General features: G+C 40.9%; 1 protein-coding gene across 5 annotated transcripts in view; it reads left to right on the forward strand.

Annotated features, from left to right (window-relative positions):
• Positions 1 to 27,428, forward strand: part of TULP4 (TUB like protein 4) — a 163,915-nt gene that overhangs the window by 118,358 nt on the left and 18,129 nt on the right. For all 5 annotated transcript variants that reach the window (XM_030022841.2, XM_041125470.1, XM_041125471.1 and 2 more), the window contains 7 exons: positions 4,776 to 4,956; positions 7,506 to 7,640; positions 11,584 to 11,750; positions 21,179 to 21,403; positions 23,645 to 23,879; positions 24,377 to 24,521; positions 26,058 to 26,202. In XM_030022841.2, the coding sequence (XP_029878701.1) occupies positions 4,776 to 4,956; positions 7,506 to 7,640; positions 11,584 to 11,750; positions 21,179 to 21,403; positions 23,645 to 23,879; positions 24,377 to 24,521; positions 26,058 to 26,202 (1,233 nt within the window). The remainder of the gene's footprint in view (positions 1 to 4,775; positions 4,957 to 7,505; positions 7,641 to 11,583; positions 11,751 to 21,178; positions 21,404 to 23,644; positions 23,880 to 24,376; positions 24,522 to 26,057; positions 26,203 to 27,428) is intronic.

Below are 27,428 nucleotides of genomic sequence, written 5' to 3' on the forward strand. Positions count from 1 at the left end.
TAATGAACAGTATGAAAGAAGAGGAGATGAGACAAGAGTAGAGGAACAGAACAAGGGGCTAAAGAACAACTTCAAAATAAGTACTTGGGATTTTTTTTAAAAATTACTATTATTATCATTTAGCTTTTGTATTCAGGGGTTAACAAACCACTGTAACTTGTTCATTACCTCTTTCCAGCATTCCCTCAGACCTCCTAGATCTGCAAATACCTGAAAAATACGAATTTAGGCAGCTAAAATACAACCTTTTAATTTCTCTGTTGGATCCTTCGGGCATACCCTGTGGCTAAACCTTTTTTCTGAAGGTCAAGAGAGTTTTATTCATCTGACATAAGTAGCTTGAGTGTGGCATTTATAACTTGAGTAATGTTATGGATGAAAACACCATTAGACATTTTTACAGCTTCAGCAGGAGTTCAGCCAGCGGGACTATCAGCCTGATAAATGCTTTCATCTTAAAGCTTGTATTGCTACAATAACCCCAAAACTTAAAGCTGCTCCTTGAAACCTATGGCTGGGCTAAAGAGATGAAGAGTGCCCTCTGACATTTCTAGGTTGCTAAAGAGCTCTCTCAGGTTCCAGTGCAAGAATTAAGATGCCCACATGCAGCTGTTCTGAACTGAATTGGAAATTACTGTAGAACTTCGTAATTTTAAATGAATTGGGGGCAGTGCGACTTGAAAGAATTAGCTTCAGATTGAGATGGGACTGAACTCTGGGTGATGAGTCCCAACATTTTGTTCCTGCCCAGTTGTAAAGTATTTCTACGGGATTTTAGGAGGCAGAACTCTTATACAGCTATTTTCAGAAACAATAGAGAGTTTCACCTCCTCTGTCTGGGTATTTTGCAGTTATAAAACTCCTAGGAGACTGGTAAAAAAACTAATCTATAGAGTAGGCTGCAAGTGGTGTGAGAAGCTAGCAATGACAACCAGTAGGATTTTGGCTTTGTAGAAGATGTTTGTTCTGTAGAGATCTGAAAGAGAGTGGTTATGTTCTGAAAGTAGACCGTTGTCATGGTTTAACCCCAGCCAGCAACTAAGCACCACGCAGCTGCTCACTCACTCCCCCCCCACCCAGTGGGATGGGGGAGAAAATCAGGAAAAGAAGTAAAACTTGTGGGTTGAGATAAGAACGGTTTAACAGAACAGAAAAGAAGAAACGAATAATGATAATGATGACACTAATAAAATGACAACAGCAATAATAAAAGGATTGGAATGTACAAATGATGCGCAGTGCAATTGCTCACCACCCGCCGATCGACACCCAGCTAGTCCCCGAGCGGCAATTCCCCACTCCCACTCCCCAGTTCCTAAACTAGACGTGACGTCCCATGGTATGGAATACCCTGTTGGCCACTTTGGGTCAGCTGCCCTGGCTGCTTCTTGTGCCCCTCCAGCTTTCTCACTGGCTGGGCATGAGAAGCGGAAAAATCCTTGACTTTAGTCTAAACGCTACTTAGCAACAACTGAAGACATCAGTGTTACCAACATTCTTCGCATACTGAACTCAAAACATAGCACCGTACCAGCTACTAGGAAGGCAGTTAACTCTATCCCAGCTAAAACCAGGACAACCGTGAAAGTGGCTGTGCACTGATTATGCATGTAAAAACAATTGAAATAATGAACAGTGAGAAAGGAGATGGGATGATACAAGTGGAAGAAGAGTAGAATAAAGGACCACAAAGGAAGGGAGTGCGAGATGAACAAAGGTCAAGTTCTTGCTTTATGTCTAAAAATAGCAATCTGAGGCTTGTAGCAAACTTTAGCCACCGTTTTAACCTAGCTGCTATTTAACACAAAAATATTTGTAACTTGTAATGATGACAGTTAACACAGCCAGATAGTTTTTTCATTGCTTCTGATAATGTGAAACAACTCCATTGATTTTCTTAAGATTTTAATGACTTCACTGGAGTTCCTCTGCTAAACTGCTGTTCTAGTTTACAACCTTCTGTGTTTCCTGAGCATCACCTTGATCATAGAAAAAATTCTAGTACTTCTTATTTTTGACTAAGACCTTTGAAGCCATGCTTCCTTTCTGAAACTTTTAAAAGCGCATCCATGACAATTACTTCCTAGGTGAGTACTATTGTGTAAGTCTGATACAATACACAGTTCGAATGCTGCAAGTCTGGCATGACATCTCGGAAGGAAGATAGAAAGGAAGACCTCTGACAGCAGAGGTCAACCAAGGGTGATTGGAGGCTTTGAACAACAACTGTACAGGGAGATCCTAAGTAGCCGATGATTCTTCAGCTTGGAAAAAAGGTGATTAAGGGATTAGATAATAGAGGTCTATAAAATTGTGACCAATGTTGAGAATGTAAGTAGGGAAGAATTATTCTATATTTCTTTTAGTGTTAAGCGGTAAAGGTTACCAAGTGGAATTATCAGTTATCAAAGATGAGGGAGTATTTTTTGCTGGAAGCTACGTGAGTGTGCAGGGGAGGTGCCTGCTCAGTGCATCCTGTTCTTTTACTCTTCCCCAAATACTTGACCACTGTTAGTGGTAAGATACAAGGCTAGATGAATTTTTGATCTGAGCATATAATTGTTAGAATCTTAAATTTACAAGCACTGGAAATAGGTGGTAGACTGAAAGGCGAGTATAAGATTTGACCTTCCTTTTAGCTTCATTTTTAATGCTGGCTAGTTTTCAAGTTGATGAGTGCCTTTAAACTTGCTTTAAAACATATTTGCCTCATATGGAATTACGTGATAGCAGCAGCAGCCTTGGCTAATGCATTTATTGTTTTGTGGATTTATTAATCCCTATTTCCTGATGTTTTTCTAAAATTCATCAAATATGCAGGATCTTAACTTGCTAAAAGCCTCAAGACAGAAAATGCTTATAAAAAAGAAATTGTAGGTTCCAGTCAGTCTGACTTCAGTCAGCGCGCATCAGCTATGGAGTTGTATAGGGGCAAGTAAAAAACTTCCGTTATCCATTTTGTATTTGAAATGGTGGGTAGAAGCTCTTCTTCAACTCTTCCTGAATGTGTAACATATTGCCTTCCTCTTGGGCTATAACAATCTACTTCCAGTTGACTGATCATATTGCTTTTTGCCTCTGTTTTTGGAAGACATTCTCCCACTTCTTTCAGCTCATCAACTGAATAACCTGTCCTCCTCTGTTCAGCTTTCTAGTTCTCACAAGCTGTTTGAAATCTCTGCTGTATTGGTTTTGTTGGCAAGGTTTTGGTAGCGGGGGGGGGGGGTTACAGGGGTGGCTTCTGTAAGAAGCTGCTGGAAGCTTCCCCTGTGTTCAAGAGAAAGCCAATACCAGCTCTGAGACGGACCCGCCGCCGGCCAAGGCCGAGCCAATCAGCGATAGCGGTAACGCCTCTGTGATAACATTTTTAAGAAGGAAAAAAAAAGTTGGGACAGGCAGATTCGGCAGCCGGAGAGAGGAGTGAGAACATGTAAGAGAAACAACTCTGCGGACACCAAGGTCAGTGAAGAAGGAGGGGGAGGAGATGCTCCAGGCGCCGGAGCAGAGATTCCCCTGCGGCCCGTGGTGAAGACCATGGTGAGGCAGGCTGTCCCCCTGCAGCCCATGGAGGTCCACGGTGGAGCAGATATCCACCTGCAGCCCGTGGAGGACCCCACGCCGGAGCAGGTGGGTTTCCCGAAGGAGGCTGTGACCCCGTGGGAACCCTGCGCTGGAGCAGGTTCCTGGCAGGACCTGCGGATCTGTGGAGAGAGGAGCCCATGGAGCAGGTTTTCTGGCAGGACTTGTGACCCCGTGGGGGACCCCCGCTGGAGCAGTGTGCTCCTGAAGGACTGCACACCGTGGAAAGGACCCATGCTGGAGCAGTTCGTGAAGAACTGCAGCCCGTGGGAAGGGCCCACGTTGGAGAAGTTCGTGGAGGACTGTCTCCCGTGGGTGGGACCCCACGTTGGAGCAGGGAAGAGTGTGATGAGTCCTCCCCCTGAGGAGGATGAAGCGGCAGAAAACAACGTGTGATGAACTGACCGTAAACCCCATCCCCGTTCCCCCTGTGCCGCTGGGGGGGGTTGGTAGAGAAGCCGGGAGTGAAGTTGTGCCCGGGAAGAAGGGAGGGGTGGAGGGAAGGTGTTCTGAGATTCGGTTTTTTTCTCATTACCCTACTCTGGTTGATTTGTAATAAAGTGAGTTAATTTCCCCAAGTTGAGTCTGTTTTGCCCGTGACGGTAAGTGATGAGTGATATCTCTCCTGTCCTTATCTCGACCCACAAGCTCTTTGTTATATTTTCTCTCCCCTGTCCAGCTGAGGAGGGGGAGTGATAGAACGGCTTTGGTGGGCACCTGGCAATCAGCCAGGGTCAACCCATCACATCTGCTAAGACCTCACTTTTGTCAGCTGTGCCTTTTGATATTGTTATGACTGATGCATACCTCGGTTTATGCCACCAATTTTAGAAGTTTCTGTATAACCCAAGAATACTGCAGAATCTGTGGTAGCCCTTCTGCCAGCTCGCTTTAGTTGCAGTAATGGCCAAGTTCAAATAAAGTGCAATGGTTCATATTAAAGTGAACAAAACGCACCCCACCGTGAAACATTACTTGCTCACAGATTTTAGGCACTTACCTCTAGATCCTGCTGCTTTAACTTCATTTTTCATATACATCTTTGGTTGCGGTGCCCTATTGTGGCACCATTTCACATCCCTGACTGCTTTGCTTTCAATTAATTTCCAGCGTAGCTAGTTAATTACAAGATGCATTTGAAGGAGGGTCCAGTGGCTGACGTTTGGTGGGCCTGAGGGCTGTTGTGTTATTTCCAGGTACTGTTTGGCACTGCTGATGGACAGGTTATCGTCATGGACTGCCATGGCCGAATGCTGGCCCATGTGCTCCTTCATGAGTCAGATGGCATCCTCAGCATGTCCTGGAACTACCCCAGCTTCCTGGTGGAGGACAGCAGCGAGAGCGACACGGACTCCGACGACTATTCCCCACCACAAGGTAGTGTTGTGCGCACGTCCTTCTGTTTCAGCTTTGCAAGTGTTCACGAAGACATTTCGAACACCAGGGAGTTGTCATGCTCTACTAAAACAGCAGGATGGCCACAGTTTCAAGCTGGTAGAGGCTGAGAGATGGTGCGTTCCTGTGGAGGTAGCATGGGGGTTGGAGCAGAGAGCTGGTACAGGAGAATGGGTTTGTCCCCAGCTCTGCCACCAGCCTCGCTGTGTGGCTTGCTGCAGGTCGTACCTCATCTGTGCTGCTCTGCCTCCATTTGCACAAATGAGATAACGGCACAAGGCTCAAAGTTTTTAGTGACGGCTAGTGAAAAACACTAGAAAGGGGCGTATCAGATTTCACTGATAAGCAGATGTGAGGTGTTGCAATGGTCCATATGTATGGAGGCAGTCAGAGTGCACAGAAGTTAATGCGTTATTATATAGATTCGTGTGAAAAGACACCAGTACTAGACATAGTGGAAAGTACTACATCTTTAATTTTATCTCTGTTTCATAGCATTTCTGTAATGCTCATCATTATAGTCCCATCCTTGATAGTCCTGATATAAAGAGCCCAATAAATTCCGTAGAAGGATTGGAAATGAAAATATTTCCTGCAGTTACACAGGGTAGAAGAAGGGTGACTGGAGCTGTCTGGAGTTACTAATTCCCATGCCTCAGAGCACTTTGCCAGTTTGAGGGTCAGGAAGAAATCCTTCCCTCCCATTAAGTATAAATATAACTCATTGGGTGAAATGTTTTTGTTTTAAACTCTTTGGAAATCATCAATAGCAAAGACCTAGAAGGCCTAGGTATCCATGCACGGTCAGCCCCATCCTTCTTACTCAAGTAATGCTAATATTTGTTGTTAATGCCGTTGATTAGTCTATAAGATCTAGGTAAGCTGTTTCTGTTTTCCAGTGCATAAAATCTGAACTAAAGAACTAAATTAATATAACAGTGATTGTACAATGAAAAATTTAAATACATATTAGCTAGAAATAATTCTGAATTTGCATCTCAGATCTGAACCACTGAATTGAGGACTCTCGCAGTTTTAACTCTAATTGGGATTCCGTCAAAAAAATGTACCTTTTCCAGAATCGTGTGTATATATGTCAATATAATAAGCATATGTATTTAACAAATAATGATAGAAGATAACGTGACCATCTGGTAAAATGTTAGCACCTTTTGAAACTGAGTTTTGTTTTGGCTTTCATGCCTCACTTTTGGTACTGGGTGAGATTTCTTACCTTAGTAGAGAAGAAACAAACTTCAAATCTCCTAGCAAGCTTCTAAAGCAAGACAGAGAACAGCATTAAATTGGTTTTTCATTGTTTTTTTAAAATACTGAGGTTCCAGCTGGAGGATGGTAAAGTTGCAGAGTACACACATGAGAACTTAAATGATCCAAATGAGCTAGCTTTTTCTGAGTCAGTCAGGGCGGGGGGTGGACTTGTAACAAGCCTACAAGCCTATTTTGATGATTACCCAAACATGATGTGTTTTCTTTAGAGCAGATGCAGCATAAACCTCTCAAAGGTGACAAGCCTTTGACTCACACAGACGTGTAGGAAGGACTGGAAGTTTGATGGGTTTTTCTTATTAAATTATATACACACAGAGATGCTAATTACTAGACATCTCTCTCCAAAATGCTTTCTGATCAGCTTTTTTACAAGTTGAGGAAGCAATAACACTCTTAACTGGCTCTGCCATTTCGGTTGACTTAAAAGTTGCTGGCTGGACCTTGAGAGGCACTTTAGCAGGGGCCAGCAGCATCTCCTGTCAGAAATTGTAAACAAAGAGTTAAACAGCGAACGGTACAGTTGGTGATATTGGTCATGAAGTATTTGAACAAGGGAATTTCAGTGAATGCTGAAAAACAAGCCCAGAGGAGCAGAGACTTTGCAGAATCGGTTTTTAAAGCCAGGTGTTCATTTGGGCTCCCCTCTACATTTGAGTGCATTGGATCCTGTTATGCAGGACAGCAAGTAACTTTTCATGCTGCTGCCTAGCTCTTAACTTTTAGAATACAGTTATTTGTGAAAGGTCAGTGTGTTCTCTTAGAAGTTCTTAGAATGTCTTTATGTGATTTCAGGAGGAGTCCCCAACACTTGCCCAAGCAGAAAGTGTATCTAACAAATAGCTTTTAATGTGATTATGTGGTTTATTACACTGGTTTTCAACTTGGGTCCCAAGGAAGCCTTCAAAGCACTGGTTTTCAGTTTGTAGACACTTCAGGGAGTTGACAATGGAGAATGATTGAAAACCACCACTGTATAACATAATAGCATATGCATAAATCACATTGGATATACTGCAGTAAAAATTCACAAAGTAAAAACATTGGGGTTTCACAAAAGGAGACAAGTGAACTAGCTAAACCTGCTTTGCTTTTGCCCATAGACGTTGCAGAAATAAGCAGGTAGAGTTTGAGGCTTGGAACCACTCTTGATGGTGGTAGGCTGAAGTACAGTGTATTTCAGCCTGGATGTAATTACTTCTGGTTGTTTGCCTTTTGCTCACTCCAGAGCCTTGTTTTTGCAGATGGACCAGCTGCGTATCCAGTCCCGGTGCAGAACACCAAACCACTACTTACTGTCAGCTTCACATCGGGAGACATCAGTTTAATGAACAATTATGACGACTTGTCTCCTACTATCATCCGCTCAGGGTTGAAAGGTACAAAAGGAAACCATTTCACCCCCTCCCTATGCTCTGTTTTTCTTGTCTTTTTAATGATGTGTGTATAGGTTATGGTTTTGTGATTGTCTCTCCTAACCCAGCAAGCACTTGGCCGCTGTTATTGCCATTTCCAGCAGTGACATCTGCTGGTGGAAGAGCAGCAGTTGGCTGATAGAGTTTTTGTGTTTTGAAAAAATGTTTCCATTTTTGAGATCATGTTTTCATGGCAGTTTTGTAGAGCAATTGATCTGTTTTCTGGTTTTCAGATGAATGTGCTAATACGTTTATGCTTCTTTGTGTGAATGCCTCTGCTATGTAACACTTCCTTTCCATCTTTAATTCACAAGGTCTCCTCCCATGCTTTTGGTAACTGGGTATGAATCGCAATGCTGCTTTGACTCCCACAAATTTGAAAATGTGCTAGAATTATTAATTATCAAGAGGCAAGTTATTCTGAGAGAAGGAAAATTCCACTGATTAATTACTATACATCTTGCTAAGTGATGTGCATGAATGTTTGTACGATCAGTATTCCATGTAAAATCTTTAATTCACATTGAAATTTTTACTGTTCTTACCTATCAAAAAGTCCTTTACTTTGCCAGTACTCTCAGTACAATTTACAGTGCTTTGGCTGGAGAGAAGTTTTAATTCACTGTGGCAAATAAGCACATACTTAAATATAGGTTCCATTGATTCTTTGTCATCTCCACAGGTAAGTTAGTTTTATATTAGATGAAAAAAAAAAAATTAAGCTGTTAGAGCAGACTCTTAGCTGTTCTGTAACACTGGGATATTTTTTGTGAAAAGTTGCCCTAACACCAGCCTAGTAGTTTTGGGGTGATCCACTATGTAGGGTAGTCTTAGGAGATTAAAAAAATTGCCTTTGAGGTTTCTTTTCCACTCCTGCTTCCATCTGTGTCAACACAAGAATCACATGGCTGGCAAAATGTAGCATCCTGGGGTAACCCCATGATCCACAAAACTTCTTCAGCTGAAAGGATGCCTGAAGTCTGGGAAACTGGAACCAATTTAGAGAAGCTCTTGTGATATCCACCAAGGGATGTGCCCAGCATCTCCACAGAATTACAGTAAATAGGATAGGAAGTAGTCTTGAGTTGTCATCTAGTCTAGCTTTCAGCTGGAAACAGTAGGAGAAACAAACTCCATCTTATTCTCTGTTTAGAGTTGCATGGCTCTGTCTTGCTGAGGATGTCTGTCCTGTTTCTCTTTCCCCATTAACTTTCACTAATGGAAAAAGATCCCTTAATTACATCACCCTCCTCTGGCAAAATACTAATGTGCAAGCTACAGTAGAAATATTTTTTATGAATTGTAAACTGGACTACATCACAGACATCAGTAGAAGAAGAATGTGCAACATCTTACTGGATTGGGAGTATGTATGAGAAGAGAGAGAAAGGTGATTGGGACATCACTGTTGTTTTAAAGCTACCCATTGTACAGTGGAAAGTGTTTTAGATATAACTGTCATATAGATGTAAACATTTTCTGTACCTTCTTAGCAAAATTTTTTTCAAATGACTATAATTTTACTGGTTGTTATCACATGCAAGAATGTGCAAAAGCACCCAGCTCAAGGTCTCCATCCTCTCCAGCCACTTGGTATTCTGCTGAGAGTGGATGGTCTTTAGTATTGTGTGTAAGTCTTAATTAATGTGTTTCTGTTTGAAATCTCTAAGTATTGCTTTGTGGTCTCTGCAGCAGATGCCCTTGTCTTTATAGGCTGCTGGATGAGCAGCATACTGAAAGTATTTTTAAAGCAGGCAACTATAAAACTATTTCAAGCAGTACCGATATATTTTTGCTGTTCTACTAGCTTTGCATAGCTGTCATTTTACTGGGAATATTCATATTAAATTGATGCAGAAAAACATTTGCTGTTGAATGAGATACCCGAATACCAGTTCTTTTCATCCAGCTTGAACATTCCTGGAAGTTTTATCAGTTCTAGTGGAGGTCCTGAACTGTTCATTTGTATCCTTCCTTTCTTAATGCTTTTTATCTCTGTGATTCTCAGTGCACTGCTACCTGCAGAACTGCTGAAGTGCATCTACTTACTGGTGGTACTAGTTAGCTACAACTGCTGCCTGTAGAGCTATGGCACATTTAGAGTGCTCTCTCTTCAAAGTTTGCTGATACACATGCCTGTAGTGGCTGGCAAGTAGTTTTCAGGGATGGCTCTGATCCACTGATTCATTTGCAGACCGTTACCCTAGATGAAACCTCCTCTGATTTCTAATCTCCGTGCTTGTGCTGCGACCTAGTTATCAGCTGAGCTATTGTACATCAAGGTTCGATAGTCATTGAAGACTCCGTGTGCAGTGCAGCATGCTGTAGAGCCATGCTGTCCCAGGGGGATGCTGCAGCCCACGTCCAGCCCTTCGCTGCCTTTGCAGCAGCCTAATTCTACGAGTTTTGAGAGAAAGAAAACTGCTGGATGCAGTAATCGCTCCTCTTCCTCTCAGTATGGGGATTGACTGAAGGTTTTATCTGAAGACATGTATCCAAAGGAGATTGTTTTTTCACTTTGGTAATTGTTTAGTTAAACCAGCTACCAAAAGTGGAGTTGATCAGCGTGCCTCATTGATTTCTAACCTGCTATCGTTATATTCTCTGAGAAAGATGAATTAAATCCCACCCTAGATTACTTAGAGGGCTGAGGACTAAGAGAAAAAAAGAGGCATACAGTGCCTAGCTGTAAAAAAATTATCTTGAGGAATATGCGTCTTGCCTCTGATATGTACAGAAGCATAATTCCCATGAGAAATATCAGAAAGTTGAAATAATACAAAACCGTTTTAAATTGCACATAAAAGTCTCTGAAAATGACAAGTTGACAACTTGAAACAATTTTGAGATCCTTCCTGCCAACTCTCATTTCTCTCCTGCTTCTTCATTTGAAGATAGTTTCTCGCCCACAAATTTCTTCAAAAGGTTCTTGGCAGATTGAGCATCCCAGAGCACAAAAGTTTTGTCTTTACCTTCACTTTGTCTCAGCACAAAATAGGTGCCTTTCACCTCTGGTTTAAGAGTAAAAAGGTTTAAAGACTAGCTCAGTATTCCTTGCACATACAAATCTGCCTCTGAAACACAAGCAGAAACACAAAATACTGTTTTAGTGCTCTTCTTGAAGTATGACAAAGAGCTGGAGGATATAAGGGTTTGAAATTAGCATCCCCCAATTAAGCTGTGGGCGTTCCTCATCATGAGGTGCTTGTAGGAGAAGTAACCGATACGTATATTCATATTCATGTACATGAGAGACTTAAGTAATCCCTGTGTGCTTCTGGCAAACTCATGCTAGACAAATGAGTAGATTTTCACAAGTCAGGTGTCAGAAGAAAACCTATGACATGCAGGCCATATGTATATATGGAGAAAAATCCAAAAGTCTTTTTATTTTGATGTTATACTAAACTATAACTCTAGCTTGAGTTATGCTAAAAGTTATTTCACAGCCAGCAAGAATATGAGGCATTGCCAGATATGCTGCTTTTTTGCAATGTAGGCCTTTCCAGACAAATACTGTTTGCTGCTCTCTTAGTGAGATTATTTATCTGCGTATTAACGTGATTCCACTTACTTACCCCAAGGATGTGCATAGGATCTTCCACATCAGTTTTAATATCTCTGATAAATTCTTGTCCTTAGGTACTTAGGAGCAACCACTGATTACATTATAGGCTCACCATAGAGAGAAAAATGAATGGTTTTAACACATTTTTTGCAATTTACAAAGTAAAAAGAGTCATTCTCGGAAGTGCGTATGTGGCATATTTGCTACTATTTCAAGGATAAGTACTTAAGTAACTTTTGAGAGCATGATTTAGCTGTTCAAGTCACTTTACAGCATCTGGAAATGCTGTTCCTACTGATTCTAATCAGTGATTATTGCAAACCATCTTTGTGCTTTCAGATGTGGTGGTGCAGTGGTGTACACAAGGAGACCTACTTGCAGTAGCAGGCATGGAGAAGCAAAGCCAGCTGGTTGACCTCGGCAATGGTTCCCTGTTGAAAAGCGCACTTGTCAAGTTCTACAATGTGCGCGGGGAACATATCTACACTCTGGAGACACCTGTGCAGGTAGGAGGTATTTTTTAAGTCAGTTCTCAATGCTTTGCTGACATGTTTTTCCCACATTAGCTTGTTGGTATAGACCTGCAATGTGAAAACGGTTGTAAAATGTCCTGAACACATTCTAAAATATAATATAGATTAAAATGCACTGTAAATATTGTTTGCATTAAGACAGACATCTAAGAGTGCATCTGATTCTAAGGCCTGCTGTGCTAGGTATTGTGAAAACATATACTGAGAAACAGTCCATTTCCCAAAATCATTGGGCAAGATAGAAAAAGGAAATTCTGTTGGTTTATGGGTAAGTGACTGGGCAGAAAACACTAGATAAGTTGCTTGATGTTGTAGCAGAGCCAAGAGCTGGACAACAATATTCCAAGTCCAGTATCATAACTGCAAGATTATTCTCTCTTTGTTATTGCTGTAATTTTCTAACATACAATCATTTGATCTGATGCAATATTTTACTTTTTATGGCATCAGATGGAGAAGGATGAATCAGAAAGTCTTGTTTCTGTTCCCACCTTCTATACAGACTTCCACTGTAACCTCAGTCATGTTACTTGACAAGTAAATGTCAACACGCGTTCTGTTTGCTGCTTAGGAGCACAACATACTTCATAGGTCTTCACCGGTATTTCAGAACCCAGCTGAATGTCTCTCTACAGTTTATTTCATTTTCTGCAGAATAGGGATGATTCCATTCTGATTTCTGACTGTTATTAGTGAAACTTAATTTATAATAGCTTTGAAATCTGAAAGTGGAGGAAAATGCTATAGATGTATTTACTTAATTATATTTAATGATGATACCATTTATTATCATTTTTTTTTTCAGTACCCTGATCTGGGATGGATACAAAAGGATGACGTAGTAAACCAGCTGCTAAGCTTTTGTGTTTGCTTATATTTAGCATTAACCTGTGCTTATTAACGTTAGCACTCTAATTTAGATAGAATTCTTTAGTTTTGTAATGTATAAAGTAATGGTCTCTAAAGCCAACATAAATACGTACAGCGACATCTAATGCTGATTTAGGTACCTAAAGGACTTACCCATATACACAGCTCTATTGTCTTAAACACAGCCCTTTCAGCAAAGTAGCACAGCCCTTTCCTCTCTGGATCAATTCAGGAGAAAACGTATTTATACCAGTGTTGCTTATTCCCAGACCAGGTGAAAAGCAAACATTCTGTTACTACAGTATGTCCGTGTTAGCTGTTGAACCAGTGTAACAGTCCGGTGCCAAGCTGTGAAATCAAATTGTGGTTTGAGCATCGGAACCGATGGGATCAGGTTGCCTTAAGGTGTGTGTGTGTGTGTGCGCGCGCGCAGGCTCTTCTCTTACTGCTTTGTTCCCAGTAACCTCAAATTCTCCTTCGTTTAAATAGCTTCACCTCCTCTCATTCTCCCTATATGGTTTCAACTTCTTTTCCTATTTCCAGCTCTTCTCCTTTCTTTCTGCCTGATCAGCTGGGAGAAAGCACATACTGTGGCTGGTGTGAGGGCTAATTATTCTGCCATTATATACTTATAGGGCCACTGACAAGTCATACAGAACAGGTAACTGCCAAGTTCATACTACAGTATTTCTCATAGTGAAAATACTAACATGAGCCTCTCTGCTCTTTCCAACTGCTAATTTTCACTGACGTTGCAGCATTTTGATATCATGGGGATTTCTTCCCCCATTGTCAACTTCAGATGAAAAGCCAACAGCTTCAGAAGTTGTAAGCCAGGTTGGACGTGAAGGATGGGGGAGTCAGGGGGTGGCAACCACCACTTAATAGCACAATCATGGAGTCTCATTTCCTTGGGAAATAACGTTCAAACTGATATATTTATGTTTATTTAAAAACTGTGTCCATAAACCTGCCTAAAATTAGAGACACTCTTCTTATTAGTCAGTGTTTATTCTCTTTATTTAGTGCATTTAAATTCATATTTACTCAGCTGCAGGAGGAAGTGAGGGGTCTTTCAGAAGGACATCTGTATCTGCTCATGTGGACTTTATGCTTCCATGTATTTGAATGCTGGTCTAGCGGTATTACCAGCTAAGTGACAGGTATGCTAGAACATTGCTAAGTATTTGGTTTACTAACAAAACCAGATAAAAACTGCTGTTCCAAAAAAGTTGCTAGTAACTTTTTTTATGCTGTGCCTCTGCTCCAAATATGTATATGCAAAGACGACACAGTGAGTTAGTGGTCCCAGTAATTTGTCTGTTGACAAATTCATCAGAGTAAATTAATTAGTTTTCTGTACCATAAGAATCAGCCTTGTAATGGGATTTTATAAAATTAGTCACTGGTTATTGAAGAAAAGAATTGAAGAAAAGAAAAGAATTTCCTCATCTCAAACTCTTCTGCTAAAACTGCTTCTTCTGAAGCAAGCAAATGTGTGACTGGAAAAGCACATTTATTCTAAATAAGCATTGTTCTGAATATAAAGATCAAAAAAAGTAGAGCAGCAAGGAACATATACAGGTGCAAAACTGATTTTCCATGTGGTCCTCTGCCCCAATTCTTTGATAAAGCAGACGTCTGAAATTTTTATCACTATAATATCCTGAACTGGTTTTGTTTCTGCTGTTTGTCTGTCCTGTCTTTGGTAGGATATTCAGGAAACAAGAGATTTTATTGTTTATAACAAAACTCAGTCTAAAACTTATGTAGGATTTATACGCAACTTGGCTGGAATGTTACCTAACATAAAGTCACTGCAAACCCCAAGGCAGAATAGTCTTGGGTACTGCAGGTTACTCATCTTGATGGAACAGTCATGGATCCCTTCAAGGTGTTTTATGTGCCACCTTCTCCAGCTTTAGTATGGTTTTGGCATCCTCTGTCTCATTTGATTAACTCTCTTCAGCTCTTACCTTCAGTGTAGGATTATATAGTTCTTAAACCTAGTTTGCAGGCTATAAAACCTTAGATAGGGACACCACACCTGTTGAGAAGTATCCAAATGAATGCAGTAGCTTTGCATGAAAAACAACATTCATAAATAGAGTGGTGGGGTTGGCATAGTGTAACAGTCTTGTTCCCTGCTCTGGAGCTTCAGCCTGCCACCCTGACATGCTGCAAGAATATATTTGCAGAATATAGTGGAAAGAGCTGAAAAAGCATTGGTAAGGGTAGGGCAAATATTGACCTTCTGCTGCACAGAATCAAACTGGTTTGAACCTTGAAAGAATGATGAAAATATTTCAGAAGGGACTTCAGAAAGTCACACCAGACTTTTATCTTATTGGAAGCAGTTCTGTGAAAACTGGGTCCATACTGTGACTCCACAGAGTCGATACTGGTTATTTATTTTATACAAAGAGTGTATCTTAAAGGCTGTTGATTAGCTGATAACTATTCAAAAATATACTATTAATTTCTGTAAAATTTAGCTCTTACTACACTCACCCTTGTGTACACGAACACCAACCTGATGTACCAAAAATGTGCCCAGTTCTTTTAGCTGGCAGTTTTTTCATGGTCCTGCTTTTTCAACTCTTAAAAATGTGATTACAATAGCAGGCTGCCCTGCTGGTCATAATTTTTTTATTGGAAGAATGTTACTTTCTTACATTATTTGTTAAATACTCACAACGTTTCCCTGGCATCAAGCAGGGATGAGAATAATCAACTCATTCAAGACTGTTTTACAGTCTTGCTAAAATTGTTTACCGGAAATGCTGCAACCCAGTTCTGTCACTTCAGAATTTCTCATCTGATGTGCAGACAGGTCTTTATTAAATCAACTAACTGTACCTGCTGTCGCTTCTGAGTGGATACAGCTGCTCTGCATCTTCCCATTTGAACTTTAAACAGACGAGTCTCCAACAGGATCACTTCAAAATTACCTAACTGCCAACTTTAACAAACCTGTGAAATTTTTCTGTCTAATGGTTCAGAGTTGTGGCTTATGTTTTGGTTCCTTCTTCACTTTTCAAAATTTTCTTTTTTATATGTCCCAGAGAGGACCAGGGGAACAAGAATGTGGATTTAGAAACCCTGATGCTGATCTCATCTATGCACCTATAAGTCTACAGTAAATTTACATTAGCTTATGATTTTATACCACTGTGTAACTGATGTAAGAACAGATTAAACCTCAAGCGCAATGAAGAATAAGGGTAAGAGTGAACTGAGCCTTGCGTGTTCCAGAATCAGTAGTACAGGCAACAAGATTAGATGCAGAAAAACTGTAATCGCATTTTTATCAGTGTAATATTTTTAAACCCTAATTCAAACTGGTGTACCAAAGGCTAAATCTTTACAGGAGAGGCTTCCAGGTGACTTTGAGAAGAACACCCACTTGCTCTAAACCTGCAGCTGTCAGCAGCAGCCTTCACAGCATTTCATGGACTGCTTCTCTGCTGGAAACGTCCCGGCATCTGAACGGATAGATTTAAGATTATGTGATCCTGCAGAAACCTGGTAGTTGTGTAAAAGCTATTTTACTAAGGCCTGAGAAGGAGGTTGCAATTTTAGGTTAAATTCAGATCAAAAGGCTTTGAGAGAAGAGGCTGCCTTTTATGTTACTCCGCTGAGCTGACCTTGCTTACTTTGTCTTCATTTATTTTGCATAGAACGTTCAGGTTTGTTGCTTCTGAATTAATGTTGCCTTTCATTTATATTGCCTGAAATTAATCCTACTTAGTTGTTATTGGATGACAACAAAGCTTCAAGAAGAGTTTATTTTCTTACAGAAAGAGAAACAAGAGCAACAGTTCAGAACTAGCTGGTGAAACATTCTTCAGGATATCAATAAGGACCTTGATATTTTCCATATAGGCCATAAGCTCCTCTCTGCCTGCTGCAGGAATGGATCATAATCAGGACTGGCAAATGGAGACACTTGTCTAAGCAAAGACTCATTCTGCTGAAATGGAATCTCATTGCTGTATTGAAATCTTTAAAAAAAAAAAAAAATAATACTGTAGAAGCAGAGAGGATATAAGAAACATCTGCAAACAGAATAAGACTTCACTGCATGAAAAATCATATAAGGCCACAGCAGTGTAATTTCTGACCACATCAGTAGTCTTTATTGCTTTTATCACCATCAATTCTTACTAGTTAATATTATTCCCACTGTAAATATGGGGAACAGAAGAATGAAGAAGTTATGTTACTTTCCAGCAGCCATCCATGAATGCTGTGGCAGTACAGAGGTGTGTACAAGCAATTCACAAGAGCCGGGTGGGCATTGCAGCCATTTCACCTTCCAGCTTCTCTCTGAGAAAAGCAGAGGGAAAAATGTGTGTCTCCAGGCCAGCAGTCTAAAGTGAGAGCAAATAGGCAACGTGCATCAGATTTTTAGTTACCATTCACTAGATACTGTTTTGCAGTTGGGTTCTTTCTGCTGAGAAAAATCCTGCTTGTTGCTGGGCTTTCTGCCCTGGAATACCATTTTTATTTCATTACCGGTGGGACTCCCAGTGCCAGCAGACAAGGGATTAGTGCAAGCAGCAGGCAAGCCCCATGGCTCAGGATTTCTGAGCTCAAGGCAGGCAGGAAGAATCAGCTTGAACAGTGTTTTCGTTGACTGAACTGCATACAAGTGATGAAAGGTATATAAATTATGTTCTCTCCTGTAAGAGAGACAGATGAGTGAATTATAAGAAGCAACCACAGAGCTTGAGCAGGAATATCCATTCCTGCGTGCTTTTTTTAAGGGGAGTTGACAGCCCAGCTGGGGGGTACAAATTCAAGTAGATGTAGCTGATTTTCAAGCCCACTCTGAAAAAAATGGCAAAAGAGGTCCTTGTTGGCCACTTTTTGAGATGTGTTTTCAGTCAATATTTCTCCTGATAAAACATCTCATTTTTTTGCTGTTTAACCAATTATTTCTAATATATAATTGTCATAGAGCTGAATCCTATCTATGTATAGAAGTTCAAGGGGTTTTTGAGGAATTTTTTTTCCTACATGTTTGTATTTAAACCCTGGGATTCATTCGAGTATTTACAGTTTGTGCTGAAATTTTTCAAAACCTGATGGGATTTTTATATGCAAAGTGAGATTAGAAATTATCATTAGACATTCTATTTGTAGCTGCATTTCCTTGGTCATAGCAGAAAAAAACAAGTGTGCAAACATGGAAAATAAAATTCTTCTGTGTTAGAATCTGCTTGTTCATTTTCTAACAGGTGTAATACAGGTATTAACAACTTTTTTCCTTCCTTTTTTTGCTAAACAATGCAAGTAAACAGATGCTTTATGAGGAGCAATACTTTTGCATTGGGCATTGGAGTTCAATTGTTTTTTCTCAGCAGAGTTTGGAAGGAAAGCTGTGGCCAGCTCATAACTGACTTGCTGCAGTAATGGATTCATATCCCTTGTCCTTCAAGGGAAAGGATGGGAAGCGTAGCTATTGAAAAATATTATTGGAGCAGTACATTCAAAGGTCAGGTCAGATCTGGCATTTGGGTGATCTTTTATTTCCCCAAGCCTGTAATGACAGGCTGATTTTCCCTGAACCTTATCTTAAATCTTAGCCCTTCACTGTAAATGAATTGTTGCTGGATATTAGGCTTGAGGAGTACTGGGGGACTGACCATTCCGTAGAAGGCGGCGGCAAGGTGTGTCTGGTGAATCAGTAAGCAAAAACAAACCAGTATGGTAAAAGTGTTCTTTGATGAGATTGAAAATATTAAGATTAAAATGTGAGATGTGTGGGGAGATTAAATGTACAAATGCAGGAATAGAAATGTCGTGATTTACGAACACTTGTAGGTAGTGTGTGTGCACATGTGTATTTAAACATGCACCCACTCACATGTTTACATAAAAATACATAAATAGAATATAAAGGAAACAGACATTCAGAAGTTTAGAAGATGGCTGAACTGTGGTTGGCTATTGGGAAACTGTGGTGAAATCATGCAGTGAGGCAATGTCTTTTGACTTCTGACTTTCTTCTCTTCCCCAGCTCCACAGTGCTGTGTTGCCAGAGGTCCCACCCAGTGTTTCAAAGCTTCTGAAAAATGCGTTTCTTGGGAATATGTTTAAGATTGCAAAGTTTCTTGCACTGGTGCTGTCTGCATCTCTGCTGTTCTCTGCATGCAGCGGTAACCTGAGGAGAGAATTGGTTTCATTTGACTCTGTTTGGATGAACAGAGACCTATCTGGGTGTGATATTTTGGGTTATAGTAGCTGCAACAGTAGACTTCGTGGTAGGGCTACCTGGATGTGCTGTATTGGATTGTGATAGCTGAGATATTAGACTTCTCTTTGGTGTTTAACTCTATGCAATAAATAAACATCTGCGTGCTAAGTCACATACTTGTTTGTTTTCAATGTATTTATAGGTAAGCTTTAGTTGATGCAAGGTGAACAGAAGGATGCGGTTTGTATCCCACAGTAACGCTCAGGTAGATAGTTCTGCCCATGCTGGGTTTCAGCCTTTGGGGAAATCAGGGTCACTTCTACTGGTGCCTTTCTCAGACTGCCATATAGTAGATGTGGCATACCTAACTTGTGTCAGTGCCTTCTCAATTGCATTTATTTTGCAAGCAGCTTGAACTGTCTCATTACTGCCAGGCAATATGAGGGCTGAGCCACACTCTCAGATCATGAAAATACCAATCAGTAAGGGATACTTTAAGTGATCACTCATCAAATTTAAGGCTCTGTCCCACAGATCATGCTGATAACAAGCCATGTAATAATTATTGATGGTACACAGAGGATTTCTTATTTCTTTTGAAATTCTTCACTACAAAATGCCTTTAGCAATGACTGTGAAAATCACAAGGTTCACATGTTGCTGCTTTCTGTTTGCATATCAGGCAGCCTGAAGGTTTGTGCCTCCGTGGAAGTGTGTGTGTGTGTGTGTGTGTGGTGGTGCCTAGATGTAATGAAAATGAAGCTTCTTCATTCCTCCCACTTTAAAACCAATATTTTCCTTAGATTTAAATATAGCATAAGATGACATAGGAAGAAAGATCTTTTCTCTGAAAAAGTTGTTTCATCCAACGCTTTATCTTGATGATAGACATTGATATAGTTCTGTGCAGCTGCATTTTGCTTCATATCATTCACATAAAAACATCTTGTCCCAGTTTCTCACTTTAAGCATCTTGAATTTGTAACTGAAGGGAAAGCTTTTTTCCCCAGACTAGATTAGTAACTTCTGGGCTGATCTAACCCTGGGTACTATATTACTAGAGTGGAGTGGATAAAAGTTACTACTGATGGTGCCTTGACCCTTATCTTCTGTATAGTTAATTCTTGTTTGGTGCATCTTGTGAAGAGCAAAGATATTCCAAAGAGACCCTGACCTTTCAGTAAATACAGTTCAAACTTTAGATGAAAAACATGTTTGAACTTTTGAGTGTCACGGATTGTGAAAAGAAGGGAGCCCTTCACAGGAAGGAATAAACCTTTTTGTAGTTCACTGATTACAGCCTGCTGCACAGTATTCTTCATGGAGTGAGAGTTTCTTTTTTACTCTGTGTTGTTTATTTGTATAGAGGTAGCAGCTATGGGATTGAAATTCCATACAGTATGTATATATATGCAAATAGAGATGCTTTGTAACACAGGAAGCAAGAGATGACAGGTGGATGCAGCTAACACTCATGAAGGGCAAAAGTAATAGTGGTAGGGCTATAAGAGGTCACAACAGACTGGTGCTTTACATGAAAAAGTTGGTGTTTAGGAAGAGAGATTAGAGAGCTCCTTGCAAGCACTACTCAGTATTCTCACATGAACTCTTAACGTTCATGCAGCAGGGAATAATGTCCAAAGCAGCATTTGAGTTGTTTATTGTTATTCTGCTCCACATTCTGACACTTAGTACCAGTCGCCTCTGACTCTTTCTGGTTTTACTGTCATGAATTTAGACATTTCAGAGTGTAGACAAGCAGAAGACAAAAGGCCATTCTCTGTTTTGTTCCTGGTGCTCTTTCACAGTTCACTTCCTCTGCGAATAGTTCAAAAGAGACACTGTGCAATAGAAGACTCAGTGCAAGACAACAAAGCCGACTGGGTTTTGTCCACTAGCTTACTAAGTGTCTCTGGGCATATAATTTAACTTCTCAGTTGTAAAATGTGAGCCATTACCAGTGGATGAGGATTGATTAGATGACTGAAAAAATCATCTAGATAGGGCATCAAAAGATCCTGCTTTTTAACACTGTGTGACTTCAGAGTCACGTATCCTATCCAGGTAATGAATTTGATAGACAATTCCTTGTGTGAAGAGCTTTAAGCCTCATGAGTAAAAAGCACTGTGTAAACATTAACTGCTGTTATTGATCATTTCAGATGTTCACATTCTGCTCCCTTTTTGTGGGCAGTAGTATGCACTTTTAAGTTTCTGTAAGATTTAGGGTAACATGATCAGTGCTAAATTCATGTGATCACTTGCTGTGCAGCCATCTTGGAGAAAGTACAGGCTCTTTTAAAGTTGTATCCTTTTCCTCTCCATGCAGCGTCCCATCATCTCGATCTGTTGGGGTCACAGGGATTCGCGCCTGCTGATGGCTTCTGGACCTGCATTATACGTTGTCAGAGTCGAGCACAGGGTCTCCAGTCTGCAGCTGCTGTGCCAGCAGACCATCGCTAGCTGTCTGCGGGATGACAAGGATATCAGCAAACTGACCCTGCCCCCTCGGCTCTGCTCGTACCTCACCACAGCCTTTATACCAACAATCAAGGTAAAAGGAAAGAAATGTGCGTGTGTGAGGCAGAGGAAAGGGTTGCTTGACTTCTCCCCCATGGTGCTCCTAAGTGACAATGGATAAATCATAAGATATTATAATTATCATAATTATAATTTTAAAAGCTTGATTAAGGGTCATTCCTGTCCTCTTCAAGAGCCCACTGATCCATTTGGTGCCTATTAAAATCTGAAAAGAAGGCTCACGCGTGCTGATCTGCATTAGTCTATGGCGGTGGCCATTCCAAGGACATCCCAAGGGTAAAATATGCTGGTGACTCACAAAGACTTCTGAAGAAGCTCCTGCTGATGGTAATACTGTGTCACGGTTATAGGAGAGATTCACAGTGGTAAAACTGTTGCCTCCCTACTTGTTACATGAGTCCTTTTATCACCAGGAAAGTTATACTTAAGACCTGTGGCTGCCCAAATATTTCTACTGGCAGTGAGTTTTGCTAACCTTACTGCTTCAACAGTGCTATGGAAAAATAAACCAGATATTACGCCTTTTCCTGTAGCACTTAGCAGAGCCATCTGCTCAGCCCCTTTGTTTCATGGCGTTGTCCTCAGTCACATCTCAGGATTCCCAAACTCTTTATCACAGCCTATAAACCAGAGCATTAGCTGGTAAATGCCCTAGATGCAAACATATATTTTTGTGTTACATATGTTTTGTGTATGTTACAGCATTCTCTTGAGCCAGTTTCAGGTCCTTTTTAAAACAATGCAGAGCTAGAATAAATAATTTGAAATCAGTGGAGTTGGCCCAGCTTAAATGAGAACAAATTATGCCTATAAAATAATGATTCAGCGCAGTTCCATTTGGGTACTGCTGATCAGGGCAATTTGTGTGACTGTGAAACATTTCATTTGCCAGAGAAAAATAAATGCCTTGCTGTAACCATAACTCCTCCATCTCCAAAGATGCAGGGCATTTAACAGACCAGTGGTTCTCAGTTCTTTCTAGCATGCCTACTTCTCCCCAGGATGCTTTCCATGTTGTCCCAGAGCCAGCTCTGCAGCTCTCTAGAGCATCAGTGATGGTTGCTTGGCTGTTAGAGGTGGGGTGGGGTGGGCTGAAGGCAGCAGTTGGCTGTAGCAAGGCTGGGAGCTCTGACGGGGATCAGAGGAGCAGAGGAAGTACAGGGGCACACCATTGCCGACAACCCTTCTGTCACCAACTCGAGGGGATGCCGGGGTGGGGAGCGGCCGTGGGGCTGCATAGCTGAGAGGCTGAAGCAGGGTTCCCAGAAGCCGTGTGCTGCTGCTCGTTCATGGGTGTTTCTGGAGCCTCTTCAACACTGCTTTATACTTCACTCTGGCTCTCCCCCAGCCACATACTCCCACCTCCATTGTCAGCCATGCCTGCAGTGCCTGGCAAGGCACCCTCTTCCCTGCATACATTCCTCTTCCCCCTCCAGCTTGAGGACTGCATTATAGATCACTCCTTGGCCCATATCCATCTCGCCAGGTTAAGGAGGCTCCTTTTTTCCCCCTACTTTTTTTTCTTGTACTTTCATTTTGAAAGAAACTGTGTTGACTTATACACATCAGTAGCATTTGTGTCATACAGGCTATATCGTCCTAGACAAAAGCAGTCCAACTGCTCTAGGACTGAGCTTTTCATGGATTAATACAGCGTGCCGGCAAGCAGGGCAAAGTAACCCACCCTGAGCTTTGTGCTCGTATATCTTCACACTGCATGCAAATAGGCCCTCAGCAAAGATGGGTCATGTGCTTGGAAGTGATAGAAGAAGTACAAGCTTCTTTCAGAACTCACAGCACTGTAGCATAGTGGGATAATATGTACCAATACTAACCAGGAATGGGAACCTGAGGCCAAGTTCACTTGGAGGGCCAGCAGGAGACCAGATACTCTTGAGACTTATACTTGACCACATTACCCTAGTTAAAAGAGAAGTTTGTGATAGAGCCAGGACTTGAAGGCAGGTTTATTGTCTAATTCAGTGCTCTAATCACAGGTCCAACCTTCCTTTTTGATGTAACTCGTTTTAGTTTTCTCTGTACAGCTGCTTTTGACCTAACTAAATAACGCACAGCCACTGTCTTGCCCGTGAGTCCTGCATAACTCACACAGTAACCTGTACTGATCTTGACCTGCCAAGTTAGACTTGGGTTCAGATTCAGTTAGTTGTGTTGGGATTAAGTCACCACAGAAAAAAAAACCAAAACAATAACCTATAGGAAACTTTCTCTTTCCTTCCTTCATTTAATTAAGCCTCCTATCCCAGACCCAAACAATATGAGAGATTTTGTCAGCTACCCAACAGCTGGTAATGAACGGCTTCACTGCACGATGAAGCGGACAGAAGATGACCCAGAAGTTGGTGGTCCATGTTATACTCTGTACCTGGAATACCTTGGGGGACTGGTGCCTATCCTGAAAGGACGTCGTATCAGCAAGTTGCGGCCAGAGTTTGTCATCATGGATCCTAAAACAGATGGAAAAGCAGGTAGAATTTAATTGTTGCTCTCTATAAAAAATAGTTTAGAAATACTTTAGATATTACATCCTCAAGAGTTAAAGAAAATTATATATGCAACATGGAAGGTGGCATCTGATATTTTTTTTCTGATGTGAAAAAAATCTGTAGCGTGACCTAGGCTCAAGCCTCTGAATTTATATCATGCTGTCTTCTGTTTTACAAAAGGGAACTTCTTGTATTTTGAATAGTGGGGCATAGCTTGCTCATTAGCAGAAAATATTCTTTAGTCTCAATTTTGAAGTTGATTGAATGCTATTCACCCTTCTGAATCATGTTCACTTGAGTTTGAACCAGTGGAAATTTGGAGTTTATACTCGGCAGGATGAAGAACGGTTAATTTTCTCTGCATAGTTTTATCTCAACTGCTGCCTGTGGATTGGATTTATGCTTCTGATGACTGATAGTTGTAATTGATATCAGTTTTCTGAAGCAGCACTTACATTTTCTGGGGCCTGTCTTGATAGATGAAATCTATGGAAACAGCTTGATTTCCACTGTGATTGACAGCTGCAACTGCTCGGACTCCAGTGATATCGAACTGAGTGATGACTGGGCAGCAAAGAAGTCTCCCAAAATCAGTCGAGCTAGCAAATCACCCAAACTTCCCAGGTAATCATTTCTTGGTTATTTCTTCTTCTTTTTCCCCAGGTTTTCTTTTTTCCTTTTCCTTTTCCTTTTCCTTTTCCTTTTCCTTTTCCTTTTCCTTTTCCTTTTCCTTTTCCTTTTCCTTTTCCTTTTCCTTTCTTAACACTGTCTTGACACCTCATAAAATTAAAGCAAACTCCTCTGGGCAGAGGAGAGTCTTCTGGAGGAGTGGGGTCCTCTACAGTGTGCAGTTCTGGGCTGATGTCAGAGGTTGGTGTTGAGGTGGACTTTGGGGAATGTTCTGGGGCAAAAGGTAATGGGAAGCAATAGGGCACCACTTCTCCCCAAGCACTCTTGAAGAAAGATTTTATAAACTCTCCAACCACTGCCTCTGCCACATGTAAACTCTTGCCACCATAGGATATATTTTGTCCTTCAGACAATCCGTGGTTTTACCTCCTCTGTGCTTAGGGTCCCTGGTCTAGTTAAAGCCTTTGTTTCCTCAGGGATATGTTCAAATTTGTAAGTCCATGCGTAGATGGCATAGATCCTGGCACAGGTGGCACTGCTGCTGTGGTGACCTTGCAAGGGAGCCTCAACAAACAGATCCTTCTACACACTGGGTTGACAAGCTTCTGTAACGATATGTAAAATAAGCTTATTATTTGTCCGGTTGCTTTCCTGCGAGCATTTCGTTATATTCATTATGTATATAGACAGATGCCTCCACCTGCACAGAGCCTCACTGATGTCTGTGATGCTTCTCATAGGCACTGACATCTATCTGCCAGCTTCATGTTATGGGATTGAGGCCCTGATGCCTTCTAGCTGCAGCTGACACTTTTCCAAAGACCTTATATTATGAGCTTGTCCTAGTATGAGGCAAAGAAAATGCATCCCTTTATCTGTGAACATACCAAAGTTTTAGTTTAGTAGTACTTGACAAAAGAACCATCAGTTCCTGAGCCTAAAACTGAAATGGTGCAGGAAAAACAACTGTCCTGCGACCTCGGTTTTCTAAGACCATACGTTTGAAATGTAACTCTTGTTCATTATTTTTTTCTACCAGCGAGCTTTTTCAGGTGCTTGATCTCTTATTCGTGACCCCCTTTGTATAGTGGGAGGTAGGAATAACTTTTAGCTTAGAGTAAGAACACTGTCGAAGTTTGTGGAGCCTTGGTTTGCTGTACTAACATGGAGATCTGCCAGCTGAGGTGTCATGTTTCCATTTCTTGAGGCTTTGCTCAAAGTCTGCATAGCTGAAATAGCTCAGCCCTACACCTTTTTATGGATTAGTGGAGGATATATTGTATCTGGGAGAGCTGCTGTAAGCTTTGTTAAATGAATCAGAAAGCATCTGGTCTGAGTGACTGCAAGTGCGTCAGCCCTTATATATCTTTAAATTTGACCTGTAACTCTCCATCCTGTAGACTCTACAGTCTTCATTAGTCATTTAGAGAACACCATTCCAGTTGTCTTCATTATATCTTTACGTTCAGACATGAATGTTGTACATTTTTGCATGCCCGTTGATGATTCTAATTATTGCTTTATATGCAGAATCAATATAGAAGCTCGCAAATCTCCAAAGATGTCACGATCTGCACAGGAGATATCAAGATCACCAAGGTTACCAATAAGGAAACCTTCTATTGGTTCACCAAGCCTAACACGGAGAGAGTTTCCTTTAGAAGATATTACTCAGGTATTGTGCATGTTGTTACCTGAGTCCAAATGCATCTCCTTCCAGATGCAGCAGATTGTGATATAGATCCAATGATCACCAATAAAAAAATTTTCATTTAATTACAGTAACTAGATGGAACAACTAGAGAATTGCATGTTCCAGTTCAGTGTTAATGTTCAAAAATGTCAATGGAATATCAGGTGTTTGATAAATCGTGGCACCACTAACTTCTGTCAGTGTGAATCCGTGCAAGAGGTTTTATTCTAGGTGATGTTGTTGGCTCTTTGAAAGTGTATTTGAAAATGCTTCATCAGTTTCTCAGAGCTGTCTTAATGCCACCATAGTTCTCTGCTTTGCTAGGGATTGCAGAGATAAGGAACAATTTGCTTCAGAGGGCCACATGTTCTCTGTTTCATAATTAACATGGAACAGCCTTAATTGGAAGGAAGGCAAGGAATTAGCACTTTGTGCTCTTTGTGGCGTTCATGTCCTGTGGATAAATGAAACTTAGCAGGGTGTAGAACTGTCTGGGTTACATATTTATTACTACCAGCCTGCACTCGTTTTGTTTTGTTTTGTTTCGCTTCAGCTGTTTTCTTCTGCTCTGTCGATTCACTTTTTTCTTTATATTGAAACATTCTAGATCAGTTACACAGCAGTGGTAGATAGGACCAAAAGTCCTTTGAATAGGGCAGGAGACCAGAGGCTTAGATCCTGCTCCTGGTGCTGACAGCATAACTCTTGGCCTTTGAGAAAATCTCTTGGTCTTTCAGACCCATAATTTGATCACCATGGAAGCAGTGGTTTGGGAAGCTGTTTTGGAAGCTCCAGGAAAAATATGTTTGCTGTTAATGAGTAATTGATTTCTGTCTTATTTATTTTTCTATAAAGTGATTCATAAGCATAGAACCAAAAGGCATGGTGTATTACTTTCTGAAATACAGAATAGCCGCACTTTTGGTGTGCAGGAGAAGCAAGTATCTGAAAACAGACCTATTCTCACTAAGCAGCCGTCATGTCGTTCAGTTCTTCAACAGCTTTAATCAGCCTATGTGGCTGTTGTATACATCATTTCTGATGGTGTTCAGATATCAAAAAGAGACATCTTAATGACTGGGTAAAACAGTTGCTATATAGGCATATTAGGCTGTTTCAATAAAATAAGAGAAGCTGAAATTGTATTATCATTTGCAATAGCTTGATTGCTTTGCAGTTTTTTATTAGAGCTTGATACAGATTTTATT

This window comes from Aquila chrysaetos, chromosome 8 (genome assembly GCF_900496995.4).
Source record: "Aquila chrysaetos chrysaetos chromosome 8, bAquChr1.4, whole genome shotgun sequence".
Lineage (NCBI taxonomy): Eukaryota > Metazoa > Chordata > Aves > Accipitriformes > Accipitridae > Aquila > Aquila chrysaetos.